This window comes from Manis javanica, chromosome 2, assembly GCF_040802235.1.
Source record: "Manis javanica isolate MJ-LG chromosome 2, MJ_LKY, whole genome shotgun sequence".
NCBI lineage: Eukaryota > Metazoa > Chordata > Mammalia > Pholidota > Manidae > Manis > Manis javanica.
The window spans coordinates 224,614,402-224,631,905 of record NC_133157.1 but is presented as its reverse complement, the minus strand read 5'-3'; the positions used below and the strand labels follow the sequence as shown (position 1 = coordinate 224,631,905).

The following is a 17,504-nucleotide window of genomic DNA, read 5'->3' as shown; positions in this document are numbered from 1 at the left end:
CCTGTTTCTGTCCCTCGCTCGGTGCTCAGCCGACAGTGGTCACTCCTGTGCCACCCTCAGAGCCTCCTCCCGATGTTGGATCTAGGACCTCAGTTGCGGCGAGGGCCCCAAGGGGCAGCGAGACGCTTTCCAGAAGAGGGAGTGGAGGCAGGGAGGCTGAAAACCTCGCCCGAGTGGGTGACACCAGATTCAGGCCCCGGCAGGGTATACTCCTCTGTAACCACTGAGCTAAAACATCTGTCTTTTTATAGATTATGCTTATAAACATGAGTTATCAAACATGTGTACGAGGATATACATCAACTCTAAGATGTTAACTGTTGCTTCTATTTTATTTCTATTTAAAAAAATTAAGAATCTCTGCAGTCAATATGGCAAAATGTTAATGGGCTAAATCTGGGTGGTAGAGGCATGAGTGGCTGATGATTCACACCTTTCGGGTGTTGGGGACGCACAGGGGTTTTAAGGCCTCTCTTCCCACCCCTCCCCCTGGACCCTCTCCCACCTGAGCCCGGCACACCCATGTCTACGTCTTCGTTATATCCCTGACTGAATCGTCCCCCCAGAGCGCCCTCCGCAGCTCCCCCTTCCCGGAACACTACCTGAAATCTGGGCACTGCTCCACCTGGGCCTCACACAGACATAATCCCTTCCTTCTACCACCTGAACACGTTTCCAGTCTGTCCACTTTTGTCCCGGCAGTGCCAGCACTCAGGTGGAAGCAGTCGGCCTTGCTCACCTGGACCCCTCAAGGTCCAAACTGACCCATCACCCTCACCCACTCAAGACAAACGGGGTCACATCCCTCCTGGGCTTTTCAGGCCTCTTCTTTAACACCCACTGTTCTTAGAACGAACCCCAAGCTCTTTACCTGGCTGAGGACGGCCTCCAGCTGGGGCTCGCTCCCGGCCCCACCGCCCCCCTCGGGCTCTCTGCAGCCCCGGGGGACAGGCTCTCTGGGCTCAGACTCAGCCTCGCTGACCCCCCTTCCTAGAGTGCCCGCTACCACCTCCTGCTCATCCTTCACACCTCAGCCTGAACCGCACGGCCCTACACAGGCCCCGACCCCACACCCTCTACCCACCACCCATGCAGGTCACCTCCTTTGGCCACCTGTTTCTTTGTCACACTGGACCTCCCCTTTTTCCTTACTCACCCCACTTCAGAAGGTCTCTTTGCCATGAAACTATGGGCCCAAGGAGGACAGTAGCTGCCTTCTTCACCCCCTTCCCAGCTCCTAGCACGGGCTGTGCGCGGTGAAGGTCTGGTGAATTACAGGCACCTGTAGTCCAATAGGTCTTGGGTCCTTAAGCAAACTGCTTTTGAGTCTCAGTTGCCTTATCCATAAAAATCCAAGTTAGGTTAGCTAAACGCTGTATTGCAAGAGCTTCAGTCCCAGGCAAGCTCACTCTGGGTTCACTGAGACTGAGTCACAACAACAGAACATGGGGTAAAAGGGTTCCAGCTTCACTCTCAAGGTGGCAGGTCAAACACTGGAATCCCATCTGCCTCGGGGCAAGTCTGCCTGCAGCAAGCTGCTCTCTGCCTCTGGGCCTCCCCGCCCCCACAGCCATCTCGGTCTCTGTCCTCCACGCTGCCACCCCTCCAGCCTCTCTGCTCTCCTGCAGCCGTGCAACCAAGAGCCCTGCGAGGAGCTCTTTATATAAAGTCAATAATAACTCATTGCCCACATGTGTGCAAGCATACGCCTGCTAGGATTGCACATGCACAGTGGACAAGTATCAGTGAAGATCCCGGCCATGGTAATTCCAATTCTCCCCACAATGCCTAAAATCTTTCTAGACTATTAAGTTTGTGATTTTGCATAGGCAACATGCAGCTAAATAGCCAGATGTGTTTGTTTTATTAAAAACATATCCAGTTTCAGATTTAATTAATATTTGTGGAGTTCCTACTGTGTAAACTGAACTATACAAAGTACTGTGACAGGCTCACATTTTATAAAACGAACAACCCACCCAGGGTCACAAATGGAAATTGTATCACAAGTGAGAAAAGTGAGGAAAGAGATCAAGTTTGTTCAAGGTTGAAAAGCTAGTAAGAGGCAGAGCTGTTTCTCCAGTTTGAGAAAAAAACTCAAAAGCTAGCAAATTCTGAATTCTGAAAGTTAACTACCGTAAGAAGGAAGTAAAACAACTAGCCGCCTTAATAGGATGCCAAGTCCTGCCGCAGCAGTGCTTCCGTGCCGCAAGAATCCCAGCCTCGCAGACCCAGGGGCATCAGCGGTGAATCCGTCCCGGGCACTGCGTCTCCTCCTCCCCGGCAGGAGCACACACCCACCTGCCGAAGGTTAATGTAAAGTGCGTTCTGGAGAAACTCCGAAGCTTCCATGCTCCGCTTCTGAATGGCGAGCACCCGCACGGCTTTGACACAGGCTTCTAACTCAATCACTCCAGCATTCTTATACTGTAGGGGAAAAAAGAGGACCCTCAGTCAAAACAAGGGGAAAGACGTTTCTGTCCTCTCCTGATGGCTGTACCCTGGGGGCTCAGCCTCCCTGCGGCAGCACCTTCCCCGAGCACAAGAACTCATGAAACTGGTGTACGAGAAGGTCTGTCCCTCATGGGGGCGAAAGAGGTTGGAGGAACTGAGTGAACCCACAAATGCCCATGCACATAAGTTACATTCATTCAAATAATTCAACAAGAGCTGGCTACAAAATCTCAAAATATTATCAATGGATACTTTGCTATTCATTCTCACTTCTCTCTTGAACTCTAAAACATTTTTAGAATAGCTCAACCTGCAGCTTTAACACAGTAGCTGTAAGTTCATTTTACTTTGTTGCAAAAATTCTAGCTCCCTGTATCACTGTATCTGTCCTGTACTTAAATGGTGGATGCCTTTCTGATTTCCTCTCTGAGTTACTCCTTTCTGCTGCTCAGATCCCAGATGAAGGACAAATGAAGAATGTGAAACAGAAAAAGTACTGTGAACTTCATCACACTAGTCAATACTAATACCAGGTGAGAATTCTCAAATCTTGCTTCCACTTCTGACGGGTCTGCCCAAAGTAGCTCTAAGCCAGGACAGCTGCCCTCGGCCTCTCTCAAACACTGCTGATGCCCCACGGCAGAAATATCCTTCCATTACAGACACTGGAGAGGCTATGTGGACAGAAGGTAGTCAGGTGAGCTCTTAGAAATCAGCCAAGCCACTGGGGCTCAAACAAGGCGGGGCCTCTGCTCTCCCAACCCAGCTATCTTTTTATCTGTATTCAAGAAGACAGAAGACCTAGGTTCTAGTCCAAATGTTACCTCTGTGTGACTTTGATGGGTCACTTAACCTCTCTGGAGTTCAATTTCTCACATATAAAAAGCCATAAGGCTCTATGCTATGTAAAGTTCCTTCCAGCTCAAAACATGGTGACACTGAAATCTCGGCAGAACGTCTGTGTCCTCATGTCATCTCTTCTCACAGAAGGTGATCCCCTTGGCCACAGACCAGAAATCCAATCAAAAAGCATTCATAAAGCCAGCAGGAGTCTGCTTAAGGGACTCCACGGTCACTCTCAGTGAATGAGAACCCAACGGAGGTGTGCTTCTCCCGCAGCGAGTGGGACGCACGTGCAGGTGCATGAGAATCAAGCACAGTCAGATCTGGGAAGGGAGGGCACAGTTCTTGTATATCACTGGCATGTCAGTGATGGGCCAACCTGAAAAGCCCCCTGACTCGGGCCCTGGGCAGCACGGGAAGGCCTCAGGCTCTTCTCCTGGAGGAGGTGGGAGAGCAAAGACAAGGAGAGGAGACGTGAATGAAGCCAAGCAATGAAGCGCAGCTAGACGGGGCAGGGCGCTTGGCTCACGGCCTCCTCGCATCATTCACTCCTTAGCCGCTGGGGGCCCCCCACACCCCCGAGGTCTTGTGAAATACTGAATTAAGGAAAAAGGGACGATAACCACTATTTTACTGATTGATGATCTGTCGCTTTACTTGGCATAATATTCATAAGTATATATACATACATATTTTATTTATATATATATATGTCATTTACCCTGATTTAAAAACTCTGCATAACAGGCCTTAATTTCCTCATTTTGAGAAACAAGAAAACTGGAGCTCAAAGAGGTCATAACTTGGCTAAACTCAGGGGCCAGGAAACAGTAGTGGAGAGATTCAAACTCAGCTCCGCCTGGCCCCGGAGTCCGCCCTTGCCGCTCCTCACCCTCGGGCCGCCTGGCTCCCCTGCTGGCCCACGGCAGAGCAGCGCCTCCGCCGGGATGAAGTCTCCCATTCTCAGTGACCCCCTGTTTGCGGCAGCGACCGGCCTTCCATCAGACATGGCCAGCGAAGTGGTCCCACCTGCTCTGCCAGCAGGGCAGGCGCGCACGGTCTCTGCGCGCGTTCAGGGCCTCCCCGGGCCCGGCCTGCCCCTTTGCCCCTTCTCCGCGCCAAGGCAGCCACTAAGCTGCCGCAAGCGCTCACACCGGCCACACCACCTCTCCATCCGTCTCTCTATCTATAGAACGTAGCTATGATCGTTTTGATAATCTTGGAGACAGATTTTAAAAAACGGGCTCTGGAAAAAGCATTTGATAATTTTTTAGCGGCCAGTTACAAAATGAGTATTAAAAATCAATCTGACATGGTATAGGTGGGGCCACAGGGAAGACAGTGCAGCACAGAGAAGGTAAGTAGTGACTCTGTGGCATCTCACTACGCTGATGGACAGTGACTGCAATGGGCTGTGGGGGGGACTTGATAATATGGGTGAATGTAGTAACCACATTGTTTTTCATGTGAAACCTTCATAAGAGTGTATAACAATGATACCTCAATAAATAAATAAATAAATAAAATCTGACTTTCTACACATCAGCTTAAAGCAATTAAAAACTAAAATGGCAAAAAAAATCTCATTCATAAAATTACCAAGAAAATATAATAACTAGGAAAAAATTAAAAACAATGCTCATGCTCTCTATGAAGAAAATGACCACACTATTGAGACTTAAAATGTGTAAGTATAGAGACGTTAAGTTTTTCTATAGAGGAAAGCAATTTTGTAGAGACATGTTTTCCTAAAAATAATTCAGTCGTATCACAAGCCCCATGAAAACGCCAATCTGATTTTTTTAACTTGAATTTCTGAAATAGTTCAGAATTCCTCAGAAATAATAAAGCCACAATACTCGCCAAGAAAATTTGGGATAGGAAGAAAGAACCTTTAAAAAGGAAGACACACTATTATATATGAAAGAAACCATGAAAGGTAAAATATTATGGTGCTGGAGTGAAAAGGCGGATCAGCAGGAAGGAGAAAAAGGGTCAGAATTAGACTCCAGTAGGCGCGCCAGTGCGGGAGGGATTTCAAGTCGGACAGAAAAAGTCTGAATTCAGTATATTGTGGTGAGAAAATGACAATCCCCTAGAAAGCATAATTTGTATTCCTATGTCATCATGTACACAAAGCACATTATAGATAATGGTATAAATGTTTTTTTAAATGTTAACAACAGCAAATAAAATACTTTGCATATATTTAACTCAGCTTATCCTCACTACACCCAAGGACACGGGCACTGGTATTGTCCCCATTTTGGAGATTAAAAAAAAAAAAACTGGGAAAAAGAGTTTTATTCTATTATTAAGAGGGTATTTCTAAGCATAATACCAAAAGTTAAACCCACAAGGAAAATATATACTATATTAGAAACACTTTTTTGACCACAATGAAAGAGAAAAAACTGAGAGAGGAAAAGGAAAAATCAAAGGCAAGCAGCATGAAGAAACATATTTGCAACATACATCAACGAGAGGCGAGAGGCGAATACCCACAACACGTAAAGAGCTACCAGAAAGCAACAAGATGAGCGCCCCAACTTAAATGTGTGCAAAGGACACAAACGAGTACTTCATAAAAGAAATGCAATTGGCTAACAAGTGAAATGTTCAGTATCTCACTGGTAATCAAATACAAACTAAAACAATGAAAAATGACTTTTCCCATCACACTGGCAAATATTTTAAAAGGATACAATAGCTGGCATTTGTTTGTGGGAGTGCAAACTGTTGACTTTTCTGGAGGACAATATGGTACCACACATGTGAACTCTAAAGAAATCATGTGCACTCCGACTCAAGGCCACCCGTAAAAAAATCAGTCCAGAAAGATTTATCTATCAGGGCCCTTATCACATCACTGTTTATAATACTGGGAAGAAAAATTGAAATGAAATGCTATTCAGTAATAGAGAATTGTTTAAATAAATAATTGTATATCTTTTCATTCCCTATTAGAGAAGAAATTTGGGGAGTAACTTGAAAGTAACCTATGGTAAATGTAAATGTCATAACCAGAGAGAGTGAGAAAACCTAAGAATCCATCAACAAGATAGTGACTAAGCAAATGATGGCAGGCTGTGAGCTCCAGAGGAGCAGCAATCTCATCACATTCTGGGCGCGGTAGGCACCCCATGCCTAGTTCATGCTAGTCCCTCACTAAAGGTGTGAAAGAATAAATGGCTACATGCATATTTCAGAAGACTTGTCTATCTTACTTGCAAGTATCAAGCAGGTCTGAAGCAGGCAGCCATCTACAGTGGATCTCTGGGTGAACAAAGCAAGCTGTAGAATAACACACAGTGTGGCCTCATTTTTGTAAGGAGAACACACATACACATGTATATACATGTGTCTTAGGCACAAAAACCATGAAAAATATATTGCGAACCAGATTGTTAATACTTGTTACACTCAACAAGTGTAAGTGTAGAAGAGGTGGGGGGCTCTCATTTTCTACTCACTCCCACTCCTCCGTACAACTTGAGTCCTTTTTTTCAGTATTTTGTAAGTTTATTCGGAATTTGAATTATTTTTAAGTCCAAAGTAAAAAGAACGGTGCATCCACAAGATGTCCTGTGATACAGGTCACTAAAAATCATGCCGTGGGAGATTTTATAACATTGAAAAACACATGCCAAATGAAAACTGTAGATCTACACACAGTAAGTAAGTACAGACTGCCCACCGTTTTGTACAAAAAAGATAACATACTTCGGGAAACAAACCAGAATATAGATATTAAAATGTTAACATTGATTATCTCTGAGTATTGGGACAATGACAGCCTTTTCCCCCTTTTTCCAAACATCACTGTTATTATGATGACATTAATATAATTAAATATATATTCTTTTGATTAAGGAAACAAAAACATTTTTTGGTACACAGTACCAGGCCTTAGGGAAGGACACACGAACACCTGTAGAAACAGATACTCAGTAGGCAGAGCAGCACTCTGGGGTGCAATGTAGGAACTTCTGATGGAAACAGTGCAACTACGTGAAGGATTCACAAGGCAGTGGAATCACCTTGCTGTAATAGGAAATGGCCTCCTTGTACTTCTCGATTATGTCCTCGGGACTAAGACAGTTCTTAGCACGTCCGATTTCGGCACTGGTGTCGGGATTTATGCCGTTGGTGGTGAGAGCACCTGCAAGCCGAGAGGGAGAGAAGAAAGGATCTGGAAAAAGATGAAATAATCTTTTGCTTTTTCTGTCTTGTTTCTTTGTCAGTTTAAAAGAAGGGCACAAATAAGATAAAACTTAAATATTCTCTACTGCAGTTTAAATAACGAACCCGTTTTTAAAGCCTTCATAGCTTAGAGACTCCCTATAATAGTCCTACCATCAAAGCATTGTATTAAATATTAATTAACTCAGAATAAGTTTTCCTCCCTGCTGAAACTTTTATTAAAGGACATGAAATGCATTATATGAAAGTAACATGTCCACAATAACTAGCTCTGTCCTGAAGACAATGCAGTTCGCACACATCAGCTCACAGCTTTCAGCCCCCAGCGTGCAGAGGACCACACCAGACCCTCAAATGGAGAAAAACAGTATGAAAGCATTTTCAGAGCTGTACAGCACTAAAAAATATATAATTTATAAATACTAGTCTCCTTTCTGCGGCTGTCATTTTCTACGTCTGGCCAACCCGTCAATAAGCAAAACCACCTAATTTCCCTAGACATCAAACTCACAAAGGAAAGAGTTCCAGAGAAATTTCCAATTATAGAATGTAACCAGCTACACAGAACTCCGACTGAAAGAAAGATGAAATATTTTTCTGTCATAGAATACTCAAAAAAGTTCTCCCAAGCCTCAGCGGCAGAGGGAGGGCGTCTCCTGAGCCCCTTGTTTATCTCCCTGACAGCAAGCGTCCCCCATAAAGCCCGTTTCCTCAGGTTAGCGGGGAGGCCCAGACACATGGTGGCTGTCAGCCTCTGTGACTCACAGAAGGAAGGCAGGCATCTCCCACCGCCTGCAACGCTCCCGCAAGCCCATCTCCTTCCCTGGCTGTCTAATTGGGGCCAGTTTTCCTCACCTGCTCATTCGGTAGTCAGTTACCCCATAAGCTGACTCAAATGCTTTTTGGAACAAGACAGAAGAATGAGTGGGTAGATAGATGGGTAAATGGGCAGGTGACAGACAGGCACACAGACCAGGAAACTCCGAGGGAAGGGGAACAAAGGAAATGTCCTATGCGAATCGTCTTCCAGTGGGCGACACAGACCCACAACAGAGACTATGAAGAGGCAGGCGGCTGAGGGTTTTGTTTCCTGCAGACTTTGTGAAAACCACAGCAAGAGAAGGTAGAACTATAAATAATAAAAGGGCGTGCTAGAAAAAATCACTTTTTAAAGAACAGATTCAAATCAACAAGGCCAAATCGACTCAAAAAATATTCCACACACACAATCCTTGGATGCTTACAGAACTGAGGCTTCTGCCCCCAAGCCCCCAGGACCCCTGTGGGGCAGCGAGGCCTACAGGGCTTACACGCCAGTACAGCAAAAGCCACGCCGCGTCGCACTTCCAAGGGACCGGAGCCCGTGCTGAGGACTTGCACGCGCGTTCCCACCGACAACGCCAGCAGCTCCCCGGGAAAGTAGCTCCTCGTGTGCCCAGTCCAGCAGGACAGGGAGGGGCTCTTCCCGGTTCTCCAGATCACAGAGCTAGTGACTCCAGAGCAGGACTCGAACCCGGGCTCACGTCCCAGGCCACTGCACCGCCACGCTTTGTGTCTTCACGTGTACAACACATTTGTTTCTGGATAAAGTAATGCTTAATAAATGATAAATGCTTTATCTCGTTAACTCTAACAATTTCTATTGCTGCAGCTTTCCTGTCTTCATTGGAGGAAGGGCGGGCAGGGTGGCGAAGGCCCTTCCTTCCCCCTCGTGGCGCCTCCTCCCACCTAAGCAGCCCCACCAGGGAGCAAACGCTCCCTCTGCCTCTAGAGAAAGGGCGCCCCCAGCAGCGAGGGCTCACGCGATGACCGGCCCGGCCCCGGGGGCACACGCCACGCAAGTGACCGTCGAAGCACGTCACACGCAGGAAGACAAAAGCTGGCTCGCAAGGGAGCTTAGAGGGCCAGACTGTGTCGGTTTCGCTCAGTAAAGGAGAACAGGCTCTAAGAGTACTGGTATGCGGCAGATGTGGGCTTTCCTGACATCCATTAAGCATGGACAGCCCACAGGTAACATGAATGTGAACCAGAGAAATGAGGCATCACCAAGATCCCAGCCTGCGGTCACAGAAAGGAAATACCCATGCCACAGGCAGGCTGACACCCAGGCTGGGAGAAGGAGAAAGAAAGGGCATACATAAGAAGAAGGAGAGAAAAAGCTGGGAAAAAACACAATCCCAAGGGCTCTCAGGTGTCCGTCCAACAATGGCTCACTCACTCGGTCTCGAGAGAGCCGCGGAGTCCCCATCACGAGCAAGACGACACGCAAGGCGCAGACCTGCAAGTCCACAGACAGAGAGACACAGCGGAAATAAGAGGGAATAAAGCAGAAACAGATGAGGCGGCAGAAGGCAGGCCACACCATAGAGAAGAGAGCGGCGGGGCTCGGACAGGGCCGCCCCCCGTGGCCAAGGGCCCAGCCACAGCCAGCAGGCTGGCCCCAGACCGGGTCGCTCGTGTCTGCTGTCCCCTGCGACGGGGATACCAGAGTCCCTGCTGCGGGGGACATGGGAGGTCAGCAGCGCTGCCAGTCAGGCTGGATGTTAAACTGGACAAACAGATGATAAACTCCTCCAGCAGCTCAAAGACAGGGGCAAAGGTGGAGCTGCTAATGAACAGCACTGGGACACTGAGGTGGCCACGTGGAGAAGAGAAGATCAGACCCACACCTCACACCAAACACGAAAATAAACTCCAGTGACCTAGGGTCCACATGCAAAACATAAAACCATAAAAGAAGTTCAAAACAGTGAACTCTTCTAAAACCTAGACATAGAGAAAGATTCTCTATGATGCAAATCCAGAAGCAATAAAAAAAAATTAATAAATTCAAAGATGTAAAAATATAGCAAAAACACCATACACAAAGCTCAAACATAAATGATGATCTGAGATAAGATACCTGCAATGTGTATCACAAAGGGCCAATATGCCTAATAGATGTGGAGGTCATAAAAACTGAGAAGGCAAGAAAATGAAAAAGTCAACAAGAAAAAATGAGCAAAAGACATGAGCAGATGATTCATAAAAGAAAAATATAAAAACGGCCTTTCAACATTTAAAAGATGTTCAACTTCACTAATAATAAGAGATACCATTTCTCACATATCTAATTGGCAAAAATGTAAAAGCTTCACTGCAGGCTGTTCTGGCAAACCTGTGGAGAAAAGGTGCTCTAATGCACCGCTGCTGTGGACACAGACGGCACGACCTACGAGAAGAGGAATTTGGCAAAATCTAATGTATATGTATGTTTACCTTCTGACCCAGTAATTCCACCTGTAGAAATCTTTGTGGAAAACACAATTCCAACAATACAAAAATGCACACGTACAAGGTTATTCACTGCAGGATCATTTGTAATTACCAAATACTGGGAAAAACTAAAACGTCCACACATTAAGGACTCGTTAAACTAAATAATGGTGCACGCATACAGTGGGCTATGCAGCAGTAAAAATGGATGAGGAAGTCCATAGGCTGATAAGGACTGATTTCCAGGACATGTTGGTAAACAAGACAAAATTATTTTTAAAAGCCAAGTACAAAAGAATATATGTAACATGCTACCTTTTATACAAAAACTAGAAATAAGAACATTGATCTACTTATTTTTTAAAACAATAATTAAAAAAAGAAAAACTAGAGGGAGAAGCCAGGAACAGATGAGATTAGTTACCTGCAAGGAGGAGCAGGTGCGAATGAGGTGGGAGGGACTAGAGAGGAAGCCACACTTCTCTACGTAGACCTCTTTTTATGTTTTGACTTTTGGAAGTATGTTCATATTTTATACAGTTTTAAAAAATCAGTAAAGGTAAGAGAACACTATAATGGCATACAAACAGAAACAAAGGAGCCTAACTAGATTTCAAACAAATAGCATAGTTACACTAGGAGGGAGAATGAAAGAATAAACCCAAGCCACTTCTGCTCACAGTGTCTTGAGTATCTACCCTTAGTATAAAGACAAAAAGAACCACAAACAATCTCTGAACTCTACTTAGAGGTTTGTTTCTACAGTGACATTGGTTGGTAATTCTGAAACTATGCTCCATGTATTGTAGGACTGAGAAAATGAGTAAATACACTGATAAGCCTAAGAGCCAGATTTCTCACTGTTGGAGAAAGAAAACATAAATATAAAACAGGGGAAGTCAAGAAAGAACCTGGTACTGGGAAGTGGAGTGGAGAGATCAGTATGAACCCCAGATAACGGTATGAACATCTCCAAGGGCCAAGAAGCCACAGACCTCAGTAACAACGGGCATATTTGTGCCCGGATCTTGGCTTGTAAATACCACTCTCCAACAGAAGGAGCTAGAATGCCTTAGAAAAATGGCTGACTTCAGAGCTGTGATAGGGAAAGTACAAAATGAGCCTAAATACCTTGATTCAGAAAGTAAGGAAGCCCTCAAAAAATTATGGGGAACATATCAGAAGGACTCAGGAGCCAGCCTGAAGAGCATCCACAGGCCGAATCTAGCCAATGGGCTACAAAATAAAGAATGACAGCAATTAAGTAGAACCCACTGAATAAAGTAAGGATCCGTAAGTCCACAGTAATGACGACTGGATGGGTGGGTGGACGGGTGGAAGGAAAGGAGGAAGAAAGAGACAAAGAGCAGAGAAAGGGATAGCTCTTACATTAGAATGCTAATGAATAAGTTTGTATAAGGAAGGATGGAGTTAGAAAACCAGCATTTTGCAACCATCATAGTAATAACCGACTCAGATAAAAATGCTCAGTAAATACCAAAACTAGTAGGTGAAAGTCTGATAAGAAACAGGATATTTACAGTCTCAAAGTATATTGCTATAAATTACTTATTAATTTCAAAGAGGAAACATAGTAACTTTGCACTGGAGAAACCTAGCAAACCCTACCTTAACCAACAAAGTTATCACCCATAATGAGACAAACCAACATTGTGTGGTTTGTCATATGATGACACCATATGGCCTCCTGATAATAATGCACTTAAGAAACATCACTTATTCTGAGCCCCCCAACCCTGGCAAAATGCATAATCTCATAATCATGAATCAGTTTAGGCAAACCCAAATTGAGGAACAGTCTACAAAATAAATGGTCTGTACTCTTCACCATAAAAAACAAAGAAAGGATGAGAAACTATTCCAGATTAAATGATACTAAAAGACATGGAAACTAGATGCAATGTGTGATCCTGGGCTAGATCCTGGCTCAGAAATATAACTGCTATATTGGGACAGTTGCCAGAATTGAGCAGACAAGGGTATTGCATCAGTGTTAAATTTTTTCATTATAATCACTGCACTGTGTTTATGTATGCGAATGACCTTGTCTTCAGGAAATATGCACTGGTGTGGTCACCAGGTCTGCACTTACTCTCAAATGGCACCTAAAAATATATGCATACACATGGAGATCAAATAATAAAGCAGATGATAATGGTGAATATGGATGAAGAACATACCAGGGTACTTTTTATACCATTCTTGAAACTTGAAATTTTTGTTAACTTTTAAGTTATATCAAAATCAAAAGTAAAAAAAACAAATCGGGATTCTGGTCAGTTCAATTACAAAGCAAGTCTATTAAATTGGGAGGTGTTTCAGCAGACACAGGAGCACTAAGACATACACAATTGGGAAGATAAGTGAAAACAGAGAAGATAAATGACAAACTAAGATCATAAGCCACAGGCAGAGAGGTCATTCTTCCACTCACAACACCCACTGTGCCCCTCCTGCACACGAGGTGCCAGGGCTGGGCCCTGGGAATGTGGGGTCACAGCAGTGTGCACTGCAGCAAGGAAGCCACAAAGCGCCGTGACCGCTGCCACACCCCCAATAAAGAACCAAGTCTAGTAAAAGGGTTTTTTTCCCCAAGGAAACAGAAGTCCTGGAATAAGACTGGACATACATCCTCAAAAGAATTAAAGAGGAATCAACCCAGGAAGAAATACTGGAGGAGTTGTGGCGCTAAGCAGGCTGAAAGAAGATGGAGGAAAATCCTATAGCAGAAATAAAGAAAGAACAGAGTATTTCAGCCAGTAGGCCTAGCACGCATCTACAGAGCGTTCCACCCAACCCAGCAACAGCGGAACATGTGCTCTTGTCAGGTGTACATGGAACACTCCCCAGGACAGACCACATGCTAGATCACAAAACATATCTCAAAAAATTTAAATGAACTGAAATCACACAAAATATGTTCTCTGACTATGACAGAATTATATTAGAAACCAACCACAGAAGGAAATGTGGGGAATTCACCAATATTTACAAATTTAATAGCATACACCTATATAACCAACTCATTCAAAGAAATCACAAGCAAAATCAGAATATACTTTGTGCTGAGTGAAAAGCACAATATATCAAAAACAGGACTAGGCAAAAGCAGTGCTTAGAGGGATATTTATAGCTTTAAATACCCACTTTAAAAAATCTCAGGTCAATAACCTGAGAAACTAGAAAAAGAACAGCAAACTAAGTTCAAAGCAAGCAGAAGGAAGGAAATAATAAAGATTATTGAAGCAAAAATAAATGAAACCGATATTTTTTTTAAATAGAGAAAAATCAACAAAACCAGAAGGTGATTCTTTAAAATACAGATCAGTAAGATTGACAAACTGGCCAAGAAAATAAGACAGAAGTCTCAGAATACTAAAATCTGGGCTGAAAGAAATGACATTACTACCAACCTTACAGAAACGAAAAGGATTATAAGGGAATATTATGAACAATTACATGTCACTAAATTGTATAACCTGGATGAAATAACCAACTCCTAGAAAGACACAAACTACCAAACAAACTGAAGAAACAGAAAAAATGAATAGACCCATAACAATAAAGAGACTGGATCAGCAATCAAAAGTTTTCCCACAAAGAAAAGCCCATGTTCAGATGGTTTCACTGGTGAATTCTACCAAATGTTTCAGAATTAACACGAATTCTTCACAAATTCTTCCCAAAAATATAAGAGGAAGCAACACTAACCAAATCATTCTATTAGGCCAATATTGCCCTGATACCAAGACCAGAAAAAGACATCAAAACAAAAGATAACAAAGCCCCAAATCTCTTATGAATATAGATGCAGAAATCCTCAATAAAATACTAGCAAACTGAATCCAGTAACATATAAGGTGATTATACAATGTGACCAAGTGCTATTTTTCTCAAGAATGCAAGGTTGGTTTAATGTACAAAAATCAATTAATATAATATACCGTATCAGTAGAATAAAGTACAAAAACCATATGATCATCTCCGTAGGTATAAAAAAAGTATTTGACAAAGTCAACACCCTTTGAAGATAAAAACACTGAACAGATTAGGAATAGAAGAGAATGTTCTTATTATAACAAGAAATGCCTATGAAAAATCTACAGCTATTATCATACTTAATGGTAAAAGACTAAATGCTTTCCCCCTAAGATAAGGAGTAAGATAAAGATGTCCTCTCTCACCATTTCTATTCATCAAGGAACTGGAAGTTACAGCTACAATTAGACAAGAAATTAAATAAAACTCATCTAGGTTGGAAAGGAAAATGCAAAACTATTTCTGTTCTTAGATGGCATGATCTTGCATACAGAAAATCCTAAGGAATCCACTAAAAAGCTATTAGCCCTAAAAAACAAGTTCAGAAAGGTTGCAGGACATAAGATCAATATACAAAATTAATTGTATTTCTGTACACTTGCAATGAACAATCTGAAAATGATATTTAGAAAACCATTCCACTCGCAATAGCACCAAAAATAATAAAATACTCAGGAATAAATTCAATTTAAAAAAGTATAAAATGATATTCTGAAAACACAAAACATTGTTGAAACAAATTAAAGAAGACCTAAATAAATGGAAGCACATCCCATGTTCATGGATCAGGAGACTTAATGTTCTTAAAACGGCAATGCTCAGTGTGATCTCTACCAAAACCACAGCTGGGCTCTTTGTAGAAACTGACTAGCTGATCCTGAAATCCATATGGAAATTCAAGGGAACCATAATATAACCAAAACAAGTTTGAAAAAAAAGAACAAAGGTGAGGACTTACCTTCCTGATTTCAAAACTTACAACTTATCTCTAGATAAAGAGATTAGAGGGGATTTTTAAATTTATTTATTTTGCCTATCTTTATTTTCTAAATTCTCTATAATGAACATGACTTTTACAATAAGCAAAAATAGGTAATTTCAAAAATAATTAATACTTACTCATGGAAAAAAGTATTAATTATAAAGAGGTAAATAAATACCTAGTAAAAAATAACTACAGTTAACCCTTGAACAACACAGGGGTTAGGGATGCTGACCCCTCCACATAGTAAAAAATCCATGTATAACTTCTGACTCTCAAAAAAGACTTAACTACTAATAGCCTACTGTTGACCAGGAGCCTTACTGATAACACAGTCGATTAACACATTTTGTATATTATATGAATCACATATTGTATTCTTAAAATAAAGTAAGCTAGAAAAAGAAAAATTTTTCAAATGTCACAAGTCTTCAAAACTTTCCACTATGTTTATTGAAGAAAATCCACATATAAGTGGACACAGCAGTTCAACCCATATTGTTGAAGGGTCAACTACACTTACAAACAAGGTGCATTTAAGTCTTTCATAAATTGAAAATTTAACAGTATAAACACATCAAGTTTCTAGGAAAATTTAAGTAAATTAAAACAATTCATTTTCAAAAATCTAACTGAAAAATGAAAACTCAAGAAATGAAGGAAAATCATATTTGATAGGCAATGTCAAACACACAGAGAGGAAAGGCCTAGAAATCAGTTATAACTCTGACACTAACTCAGTATAATGAGAAGAAAATCTTCTCTTAGGAGACAGTGAAATTCTGTGCATAAGACAGGATAAACTCAGTACAAACTGCACTAGACAAAGTGATGATTTTTTAAACTGGATTCTAAAGTTAGAACATTGTTGAAGAGCCACAAAAATGCTCTGAATAACAGACAGAAATATATATGTAGGAAGTCTGCCCCCATGTCACATATAAGCAAATTTATTTTTGTTTACTCAGGGCACTAATTAATTTAACCACGGCAGAATGCTTTAATTAAGGCAAATAATCAATATTACACTTCTCTTGTCAAATCTAGTTAATGAACTGACTCTGCTATGTAACCATAAAGTGTCTAAGACCAATCTAAAATCAGACGAAAATAACTTCGTATGGTCTATGGAACTCTTCTCACAGTTCCAGGCATCAAAACAGATCTGAGAGGTATTTCTATAATATCTTTTCCCTTGTGAAATGAATTACAGATACCGCTGTCAAAATTCTGTCACTACAGATGATGACTCATGAACACCACGTTCTAACTAATCTGCTGGACAAAAGGCACTGTAGACACTATGAGCAAATGAAATATAAAGAAGACAATGACCCTATTCTGGGAGACTTACAATCTATTTCAACACAGGGGTTTTTATGTTATTGGTTAGAGAAATGAAATCAGCCAAATGCTTTCTCTGAACATTCTGCAACCATGACTCTACTTTGAATGCAACAACCAGGAAAGACTACAGCATGATTTCGTCAGGTCCGTCAGCAACGATCCCCACTGGAGGGTAAGCAGTGCAGAAACCCCGGATCGCAATGCTTCCACCTACATTACACCTGAAAAAATCTACCTTGAGCTCTTCAAGGTAAACAAAGAGGAGAGGTCTCCAATAAGGAAGACATCTGGTAAGAAATCAAATAGGCAAAGAGCAGAGATGATTCCTATAGAAAGGATTAAGTGTGGTAGCTAAGAGAAAAGACACCAGGGACAAACTCATGGGTTTCAAATCCCACACCACCACTTACTAGCTGTAATCTTGAGCAAGTCATGACCTTTTCTGCATCTCAGTTTTCTCATCTAGAGTCTAGGGATGACACAGTAACTATTTCCTAAAATTGTTATAAGAATTAAATTGCTTTATATGTAAAATTTGTATGAAATACCATTGATCTCAGACATGCTACCAAAAAGACAA

At 42.3% G+C, this 17,504-nt stretch overlaps 1 protein-coding gene across 7 annotated transcripts in view; it reads right to left on the bottom strand.

Moving 5' to 3' along the window:
- The window catches only part of TRAPPC9 (trafficking protein particle complex subunit 9), a 588,199-nt gene that overhangs the window by 508,646 nt on the left and 62,049 nt on the right, over positions 1 to 17,504 (bottom strand). For 5 of the 7 annotated variants that reach the window (XM_073230280.1, XM_073230285.1, XM_073230286.1 and 2 more), the window contains exons 6-7: positions 7,338 to 7,489; positions 2,302 to 2,427 (exon numbers count right to left, since the gene is read on the bottom strand). In XM_073230280.1, coding sequence (XP_073086381.1) covers positions 2,302 to 2,427; positions 7,338 to 7,489 — 278 coding nt within the window. The remainder of the gene's footprint in view (positions 1 to 2,301; positions 2,428 to 7,337; positions 7,490 to 17,504) is intronic. The other 2 variants (XM_073230281.1, XM_073230282.1) reach the window with 1 other exon arrangement.